General features: G+C 42.8%; 1 protein-coding gene and 1 long non-coding RNA gene across 2 annotated transcripts; one reads left to right on the forward strand and one right to left on the reverse strand.

The window, feature by feature from the left end:
• Positions 1-387: 387 nt before the first annotated feature.
• LOC311052352 lies at positions 388-1,854 on the reverse strand. Its single transcript, XR_014601505.1, has 3 exons — positions 1,748-1,854; positions 897-990; positions 388-441 (listed from the first exon to the last, which is right to left on the reverse strand). It is a non-coding gene; the product is annotated as an uncharacterized lncRNA (long non-coding RNA).
• Positions 1,855-9,430: 7,576 nt separating this feature from the next.
• Positions 9,431-10,404, forward strand: LOC311052548 (asparaginyl-tRNA synthetase-like; the record flags this gene model as incomplete). The annotated part of the gene is made up of 1 exon (XM_084067549.1): positions 9,431-10,404. Exon 1 carries the CDS (start codon positions 9,568-9,570, stop codon positions 10,402-10,404), a length of 837 nt encoding a protein of 278 aa, XP_083923675.1. The 5' UTR covers positions 9,431-9,567.
• Positions 10,405-10,739: the final 335 nt, after the last annotated feature.

Here is a 10,739-nt window from a genome sequence, read left to right on the forward strand (position 1 = left end):
CAGGCAGGCTCTATTAGCTCAATGGTATAAAAAGAAAATCAGCACTAAGATATCAGGCCCTAGTTCAAAAGTCCTAGTTCAATTTAGCGCACAATTTAGGCATTTAGCAGATGAGGGGCCACACATGGGTCCCACACATTGGAACAATTTTGTGACCCAGCTTTAAAGCTACGGCTGCTTATCTTATGACCTTCAGAATCGCCTCTTCCGCCACGTACACACACCCTGCTTACATGCCTCACAGTGGGACGCTTCATGGGGGCCATCAAGCTCTCTTTTTTTTTTTTTGTACTCCTTTTTGGCCGGCATTTCATTGTAAAACTTGACCCCAATCTTCTCCATCAGATGATCCAGGAGGATGTTGATCTCGGTGGAGGAGAAGCGGGCCTCCTCCATCGGGGCTTCGCTACACTGTTTGCAGTTTTGGCGTAAAGACCTCACCTTGAAGACAGGGTTAAGCAAATATCACTGGGGTTGGAATTTAAGATAGTCAAAGAGACAGTGCCCTCAATACCCTCATACCTGTCAAACTACTTCTCCAACACCCACAGCCACAACACCAGAGGGAGCGACCATGATCTGGTACCCCCCACATTTAGAACAAACATGGGAAAGTTCTCATTCTGCTCTGAATGCCCTGACACCATCCATTAAAGGATGCGAAACACTGGTTTCTTTCAAAATTGGCCTGACAAAACATCTATCAGGAGACCATTTGTTGTTGATAGGTATTATTGTGTTAATTGTGTATGCTATGTTGATTAATTGAATACATGGTCCACAATGGAAACAAGTCCCCAGGACATTTTTGTGTTATCCTTTGAGCTTTAATGTCTTACTGTACTACGTGCTGTTTACATTTCTGACTAATAAAGTATTCAATCAATCAGTCAAACCTTGGCGGTCCCCTGGTGGCCCGTCAGGCGCATGTGGAACACCACCATGGCCCGGCCTGACGGCCAGCTTCTCCTGCACTTGGAACAGCTGAACCTTTAAAGAGAGAGGGGATGATGGATCAATGCTTTTGTTGTTTCTTTATTGATTGGTGTTTTCATTCAGTGGTTCCAAAACTGGGGTCGATCGGGACCCCCAAATCACTTTGGGGGGTCTCCAGATGATGATCTTAATGTGCATAAACATGGTTTTCTCACTCAACAGCAAACAAACCGACATACAGTATAAGTGTATACAGGGTATCTGCACATTTCAAAAGTTACAATTTAATTACTTTTTAGACCTCTAATGCCAAATTGGCGAAATTGTCAAATATTACATAAGAAAAAAGGCAAACATTGTGAAAAAACTGATATACAAGCTCACAATGCCTCACTGTTTTTTTCGGCGCAGTTTTTCCCCCCTTTTTTGACGATGGGTTCCCGGAACTTGTCAGGGTGGGGGGTCCCCTGTTCAAATATGATTATTTGGGGGGGTCGCGGCCTGAAAAGCTTGGGAACCCTTGTTTTTATTGACAAAGATTTATATGATCATATATTTATACTGTAACTGTACATATTGGCCAAAAGGATCAAACACAAAAGGAGAGCTTATTTCCATTGTGGTCCGTCCAATGTAAACTGAGTGTATATGTTGTTAACTTACTAGTCAAGTAAAATAGCAAAGAACAACCTGTCACTACTCAACTTTTAATGAAACCTATGCAATTTACAGTGTATCAGTTTTCGAATATATTTTTACAGGCTATATCCTACACCACCACTTCACAGAGTTAAGACAGTAGGCTACTGACCTTGCAAATGCACCCTTTTGACATTGTTTCCAGCCAAAACTCGGTTTGTTCGGCACAATAGCATCATCAAACTCCAAACGCCAAGAGTCACCTGGGTTGAGCTTTGCTGCTTTTGCCTGGAAAATGCGCATCCAATCCCCTGACATGATTGGCAGAGAAATAGAAAGAGTCTGTGTGTGTGTGTGTGTGTGTGTGTGTGTGTGTGTGTGTGTGTGTGTGTGTGTGTGTGTGTGTGTGTGTGTTTGCGTGCGTGCGTGCTGCGTGCGTGTGTGTGTGTGTGTGGAGATAACTTCTCCAGGAGGACAATGCTGCATGTGCAGTTACTGCATGGTGTATCTTATTTAAAGCACATCAGGCCCTCCTCAGGGCAGGGTGTGATGGTTGTGTTTTTGGGAAATTGAAACTAATATCCTTACGTTTCGGTTTAAGTTCATGCTAGAATTTAGTTTTAGCATGAACTTAGGTTTCTGTTTCAGTTCATGCTAGATTTATTTTTTAATCTATTGCTGATAACGTCAATAAGATTAGACATTAGACATAACATTTTGTCCTTGATAAATCGATATTAAAATGATCATAATGAATTCAATTATGAATTATTCCTGGGACTGTGTGAGCAATGAGCATACATTTATTTTACACCTATTAGGCTTTATCAGTTATGTAATAAAGATGAAGATTAGTGTTTTAATTCACTCCTTGCTGAGAAAAATAAGAATTCGCTAGTATTTGACTTCCAGGGGAAAATAAGCCTAAAAACGGTTCCACTGCTGTGTTGAAATACTGCCACCTGCTGGAACAACTGTATACTATTATGGCACCAAAATGTGGCCTACCACCAGCCATCAAAACGTGCGAATCTCTACCCTCCTTCAAAACCACCATAAAAGAGCACCTGTCTGCAATTTGCAACTGGACCTTGACTTAGTCTTCCTAGTAAACTAGAAGACTTAGTCTTCTAGCTTGCCAAAATAAATTATTATTATTATGAATGGTAGGTTCAGGGGTAGCATTTCAATCTGATTTTGCCTTTGAATCTCTGACAGTGAACTGTCAGAAGGTCAGAGGTGTAGTGGATGGTAGAAACATCTTTGTTGTTGACACACCTGGATTCTGTGACACCAGATGTAGTGAAGACAAAGTAATTAATGAGATCAAACAGTGTATTTGTTTTGCTGCTCCTGGTCCCCATGTGTTCCTGATTGTGATCAGACTGGGAATATATACAGAAGAGGATCAGAAATCTGTGGAAAAGATTCAGATGATATTTGGTGAAATGTCAAACAAATACACCATGATGCTCTTCACTGGGGGTGACCGGCTCCAAGGTACACCAGCTGACGACTTTTTGAAAAAAAGTTAAAAAATAAATACAAGAATTAATCAGCAAATGTGACGGTCGCTATCATGTCTTCAACAACCAAACCAAGGATCCCTCTCAGGTCACTGAGCTGCTGGTGAAAATCAAGTTGATGGTGGAGGATAATGGAAGAAGCCACTACACCACTGAGATGTTCCAAGAAGCAGAGAGAGCAATACAGGAAGAGCAGCAAAGGATTCTTAAAGTGAATGAACAGGAGAGACGTAAAGAGATGGAAAGACTGATAAAAGAACATGGAGGACCAGCTCTGATACGAGCAGAGATACAGTTGAATACAGAACATCAACAACAATCAAGAATGCAAGCTGAAAGAAGTAACCCCTTCCTGTCAAAAGTGATTTGGACCATAGCGGAATTTGCAAAGATGGTTGTAGCGAACGTTATAGGGAAACCTGTAGAGAAAACTGTAGATGGGATAACAAAAGTCTTGACAAAGCTTCAGTGATATATATTCAAGTCAAGAAAGCCACACCACTGTTAACAACACATTTATAGAGTGGCTATAGGATTGATTGATTACAAAAATGACCACAAAATGTCAGCTGCTGAAAAATGAATCAATGCTCTCATTATACATCAATTTAAGAGGTTAAATCACACTTGCATCTCTTCATGTCACTAAAAGATAAGCCGTGTCAGTGTCTTAACTGCTTCAACATTTAAATCCCAATGTAGGCCTGAGAGACAGAGGAAGTATAAAGACAGATTGTGTGATCTGACAATGTAAACTTCAATCTGCACCACAGAGAGAAGGTAACATTTGTGAATTGTGACTCACAGAAGCAGAGGTGGGGACTTGGACTCGAGACTCGACTTGACTTGAAGTCCCGATTTTGATGACTTTAGACTTGCTTGACCAAATCAAAAATAGACTTGGACTTGCTTGGGACTTGAATGCCAAAGACTTGAGACTTGACTTGACTTGAACGCTAAAGACTTGAGACTTGACTTGACTTGAGCCCTCTTGACTTGAAAATTCAAGTCTTTTCAAGTCACTTTCAAGTCACTTAAGCAAGCCAAAAATGTTTAAAAAGTGTGCATCAACTATAATGTTATTAGTCAGAAATCCCGGCCGTCAGTGACACCTAGTGTAGTGTTGCCAAAGCTGCTTATTTACCCTAACTTTTGGACGAAATTTGGCTTGTTTTTGGCTTGTTTTTGGAAGTCGGTTCGCTTGTTTCTCTCCCGATACTTGGCAACACTGGCCCACATGTTGCACGTTACCAAACAAACAACACACCGGCTTCACTCCTGCCGTCGCTGCTGGAACTGAAGCCAGGTGGAATAAAATGTCAAGTCCAGCAGTTATAGCTGTCGGTTTTAAAGATTACGAGAAAAGCAGTATGCAAGGCAAGACCTATACTTCACATTAACATTACTGCGTGCTAAGTGCAAACTATAACCAGTGGTGGAAAGTAACTAAGTACATTTATTCAAGTACTTTACTTAAGTATTTGTAATTTTCAGTACTTTTACTTCTACATTACAGTCATTTAGCAGACGCCTTTATCCAAAGCGACTTACAGTAAGTGCATTCAACATAGGTAGGGAACTAAACTACTAATCACCAGAAGTTTTAAGTGCATTTTCTGCAAAACAAGCAACCAAGAGTATACCTAGCGCTAAGGTAAAAGTGCAATATATCAGCTACCTACTTCTACATATGAGAGGCAGATATGAGCCTACTTTTATGCCACTACAATTATTTGAAAACTTTAGGTACCAATTACTTTGTAGATTTTGGTTATTAATACAAAACATACATTGACCACTTCAGCGCTATATACATTTCCTCTTCTAACCCGGATTTGAACGCGGTTTCCAGTGCAAGTGCTGAAATTTCACCATTGTGATAATAGAGCCTGCCTGCTTGATCAGAGGATACACTGAATTTGTGTCAGATCCTGTGTCTAGGTGAGACATGGCCTTTGACATTATCTAAATGTCTCAATAGAAGAGCAGGGAGACAAAATACAACCACCCTGATTGTATAAGTTATATTGTTGTAACATACTCTACCATACAGATTGTACAAAATGACATTATATTCATTAAAAAGGGCCCTTTTAAACCCTGTCCTCAAGGAGGAAATTAAAAGTACAGTATCTGCGTTCTGTTGGCCTGGAAGAACCCTTGTTTTAAAACAAATGCAAATTGTGAAAAATGCTCATGATGTATGTAAATCTTTACATATCTTGAATTAACATTTTGACTTGTTTGGGACTCGAAACAAAACGTTAAGACTTGTTTGGGACTCGAAACAAAAGGTTAGGACTTGTGTGGGACTCGAACCAAAATGCTAAGGACTTGTGTGGGACTCGAAACAAAAAGCTGAGGACTTGGACTTGACTTGGGACTTGGCTGTGTTGACTTGGACTTGACTCGGGACTTGAGAGCAAAGACTTGAGACTCGACTTGGACTTGGTCCCACCTCTGCACAGAAGAGTAGTCACTGTTACCTAGTCACTGTCAGTGACTAATGGGGATCTGAAATAAACAATATCATCAAAGGAGGAATTACACACAGGGCCCTATTTAGATGATCTATGACGCAGGAAGCAGGGTGCAAATATGTGGGGATGTGACCAGTTTTGGTATACTTTGAGGTATCTGACGATTTTCTCAATTTGTTTTTATTTTTTAAGATAGGCTTTGGCCTCCTATTTTGGCAAATGTGTCACAATGCGACACATTGTGAGCTTGTAGAGCTGCTATTTTCAAATGGCTTGTAGATCTGCTTTTTTCAAATGCTAGAGTAAAAGCACAATTTCTGCCTCTGAGATGTCGTGAAGTAGAAGTAAAAGTATTGAAAATATATTCCTCAAAAGTGTACTTAAGTACAGTACTTGAGTAAATGTACTTAGTTACTTTACACCACTGGAAATAGGATACTACAGCGGACTACTGAGCGTGTGACAGACATTGACAGTCACACGGGAATGAAGCTCCAATCTGAACCCCTATTGTGGAGGTTGAGGTTCCAAACGGGGCTACCGGGAATGCAGTCTATAACCAGTGGTAGCTAAGTACATTTACTCAAGTACTGAACTTAAGGTATTTGTACTTTACTGGAGTACTTACAATGTTCAGTGCTTTTACTTCTACTTCATCTCAGAGGCAAATATTGTTACTCCACTAGAATTCTTTGAAAAACCCCTGTACAGCCAGGTCTGTAACTCTGACCGTGTACAAAATAGATGGAACCAAATGGACCAGGGAAGGGTCCACTTGTCTGGGTCAAATTTGACCATAAGCCTCAGGTTGAAAAAAATAAATGAAAAAAGAAAGAAAATAGTTTGAAAACAACTAGCGTAAAAAGAGGGTTTCGCTGTATTGCTCAGGCTGCACTACAGTGTCTATTCACAGTGTCTATTCACATAAAAGACTGGGTCTTACAGTATTGCTCAGTCTGCACTACAGTGTCTATTCACATAAAAGACCGGGGTAGTACCAGGCAGTTTCCCGTTAGACAGACGACCCCCCCCCCCCCCCCCCCCGCTTTTTTGTACATATGTTTTGTTTTTCATGTTTTTTTGCTTTTTTTTGTACATACTATAGTGTTATTTTCTCTGTATTTTTGTGTTGACGTTTGAACAGTTTGGTTGCTACTATATATGTCTATGAAATGAATACCAAGGACCTCAACGGAAACAAGTCCGCAAGGACTTTTTTGGACAGACCTTTTAGACAAAAGTATTATAAGTGTAATTGTGATGTTTTACATTTTTTGCCTTATAAAATTTCAATCAATCAAAACAAAAGTCTTCCAGTATTGCTCAGGCTGCACACTACAGGGTCTATTCACATAAAAGACTGGGTCTTGCTGTAATGCTCAGGCTGCACTACAGTGTCTATTCACATAAAAGACTAGGTCTCGCTGTATTACTCAGGCTGCACTACAGTGTCTATTCCCAGGAACGAACCCACTGCTGAGCGGCAAGGGGGCTTTGACCTGCTCCGTTTCCGGCCTGGGCCGGTTCACCCCTCCTTAGACGACCTGGTGGTCCCGGGCTCCCCCAGGAGCTCCATATCGATACCGAACTCAGTGCGGACACCCCGAGCAGTCCACTGCAGCTCAGAACTCCTGAGCTCAAAAGATCAGCCAGCCTCAGCCTCCCTTGGATTGCAGGCGCACGCCACTGCGACGTGTTGGAGCTTGGAGAGCGGCTATTTTCCAAAAGTGCCCTTTTAGAAATTTCAGCCCCTGGCCCTCTAACATTCTCTGCATGTCCCTGCTCTCGGTAGCCCTGAAGCATGACTGTCATACCATGACAGTCATGGTGCCATGTCCCCCTGGGTTTTCGGGGAGTTCTATTTGTTGACATTGCCAACTCTCACATGTACATAAACGTTCAGATTTCAAATATAAAGTGCTTACCACCGAGCCACGGATGTTATCTTGCGATGCGGACCACATTAAGTACCCGTATCCCCCGTATTGTTCAATAAACAGCATTTTAATCCCATCGCCGGCCATTTTCTTTTTTTGGTTTTTTTTTTTGGTAATGTATCAGAGTGCAATACACCTCCCAACCATTAGGTGTCGCATGGTTGAAAGTATCGGAGAAAATTTGGAGAAAATGGCCGGCGATCGGATTAAAATGCTTTTTATTGAACAATACGGGAGATACGGGTACTTAATGTAGTCCGCATTGCGAGGTAACATCCGTGGCTCGGTGGTAAGCACTTTATGTTTGAAATCTGAACGTTTATGTACATGTGAGAGTTGGCAATGTAACAAAAATAAATAAACCGATAAACCTGGGGGACATGGCACCATGACGCTTGTATACATATACAAGCGTCATGTGAACCATGGCTATGCTCTCGGTAGCCCTGGTGCGCTTCTTTTTCACCACAACCGGTTTCTGGCTATTCAGGATGGCACCAATCTGGGAACCTATCGTCAAATAAAAAGGAAAAACAGCACCCTCTGCTGTTTTTCACTTGTTCATTTGACTCTGGGCGGAGCTGTACGGAGGACCCATGCTCAGGGAAACCGGGGTTTTGGTCTGCCTTCAGCCTTCCACTTCCGGTGGTGCGACTATGTTTTCATTCCCACTAACAATATTTGTCCACGGAACACTAACACCACTTCTCCCAAAGAACATGGATCGTTTTGGTTATAAGCCCACTTGTTTCTATGATTAAAGAGCAAGTTAAAATGTTACTAACTTTTCGTGGTTTTGTAAAGCAAGTTAGTCTGTGAGGCTGTGGCACAGATGGACTTCCAACTTCGACACTTTGACATTACTGAACCTCGAGACTCAACATTCCTAACACTTCCACTGGACTATATATAGAGTGGGTGTGGCTAACCAAGAGCCCCATATATGGAACACCTTTCAGTCTGACGTCGCGAGCTGACGCATTTGGGTCTGGCGCCATGTGGTGAAATAGTCACTGCAGCTACGCCCAAATATGGCGTGTGCCATTCTCACCGTGTCAGCATGACATCAGACCCAAGCTAACTGTGCCCATATAATGAGCTCAACGTGAACCATGACCATGTATGGAGTTACGGGTCAACCATTATGTCCGAATATGGAGTGCGTTTGGGTCTGCCATCATAGTCTGAGACATTTGGGTTTGGCGTAACGTACACCAGACCGAAATGGGAGAATGAATGGCATCACTGACTGGAACAATCGTGTTGGACCTGAACAGGAGGTCGTTCTGACTTGCACAACTGGCAAGAGAGCTACAATGTGAAAACAGAAAGAAGAGTATAATCGTGAAGTATTGTGTAGTATTGTATAGTATATTGTGTAGTATTATAAGGCAAACAAGGAGTCAGTTTCTAGCAGCTTCACATACAATGTTTCAGTGTGTAGTTAAAATGCGTGTTCGTGCACCTAACGTGTCATTGTCTAGTATTATTCGGCATTACTGTAAGAAGGCACCGAGAAAGATCAGAGTCACCGAAGCACTTTCAGGGACAGAACTAGCGGGAACACACATCAAAATACAGGGCTGGGTTCGGTCTGTCCGACCACAAAAGGAAAACCTCTTCTTTCATGTGAATGACGGGAGCACCTTGCAGCCTTTACAGGTTGTTGCCAGTCCTGAGCTGAATGACAAGCTGCTCACCTTTGGGTGTGCCGTTGATGTCACTGGCAGACTCGTCAAAAGTCCAAGCAGAAAACAGTCGGTCGAGCTTCAAGCAGATCACATCCGAGTGGTGGGGGAATGTAACCCTCTGGAATTCCCCTTCAAAATCAAAGAAAGACATGGTCTCAAGTATATTCGCCAGTTTCCTCATCTGAGATGTAGAACAAACGTCTTCAGTGCTTTGCTAAGAATACGAAGTGAAGCTACTGCAGCCATCCAGTCCTATTTCAAGGGAAATGGCTTTGTGCAAATACACACTCCAGTGATCACATCAAATGACTGTGAAGGGGCAGGAGAGCTTTTTCGAGTTGAGCCCCCTGGCCACATCATGGAGAAGGAAGAGGAGAGAGATGGCCACTTCTTCTCCGTCCCAGCTTTTCTGACCGTGTCTGGACAATTGCATTTGGAGGTGATGTCAGGGGCCTTTCCTGGAGTCTACACATTTGGGCCGACGTTCCGCGCAGAGAACTCCCAAAGCAGACGCCACCTGGCCGAGTTCTACATGGTGGAGGCCGAGCTCTCCTTCACACAGTCCTTGGAGGATCTCGCCAAGGTCATGGAAGACATGTTCAAGTCTGCCACGGAACACGTCTTGGCTCGCTGTTCGGAGGACGTGCATTTATTTCACAAGCACGTAGCTGTCGGACACAGGCAAAACGTGGATGCTATGCTGACCAGGAAATTCAATGTGATTTCCTACACGGAGGCAATAGATGTTCTGAAACGAAGCTCTCAGACATTTACCTTCAAAACAGATTGGGGCTGTGACCTTCAAATGGAACATGAACAGTATCTGGTGAAACATTGTGGCAACATTCCGCTGTTTGTCACTGATTACCCGTATGACCTGAAGCCCTTTTATGCAAGAGACAACCAGGATCATCCCCAGCATACAGCTGCTGCTGTGGACCTTCTGGTTCCAGGCGTAGGGGAGCTTTGTGGGGGCTCCCTGAGAGAGGAGAGGCTAGATGTGCTTCGGGCCAGGCTGGCACAAGCTGGACTAGAAGACACATATGAATGGTATCTGGATCTGAGGCGCTTTGGCTCTGTCCCTCACGGTGGATTCGGGATGGGATTCGAGCGATACTTGCAATGCATCTTAGGGGTTGACAACATAAAAGATGTTATTCCATTTCCTAGATTTCCTCATTCATGCCTCCTGTAAAACATCATGTATTTTGTTACTGTGTGATGATGCACTTGAAATAAACATGTACACCTGAATGATATTAACTGTGACATATTTGTGAGTGTGCTTGCACACAGGGTGTGTGATGCAAATGTTCAGTAGAGGGTAGTAGTAGTGCTTGTAGTTGGTGCAGGCTGCTTGTAGTTAATGCATGCTGCATGGTGCTTGCTGCGTATTACTGGCTGCTTTCAGACGTTGCTACGTACCGGATAGCTGCGTAATCCATATGAAAGGTTATATTGTCTCTGTCGGGTAGAAACCTCATATGTCCAAAACTGTTACTTTTCAGGATTCAAATTGAAAAATAGCAA

Source organism: Gymnoscopelus microlampas (assembly GCF_963454915.1).
Source record: "Gymnoscopelus microlampas genome assembly, chromosome: 9".
NCBI classification, from domain to species: Eukaryota; Metazoa; Chordata; class Actinopteri; order Myctophiformes; family Myctophidae; genus Gymnoscopelus; species Gymnoscopelus microlampas.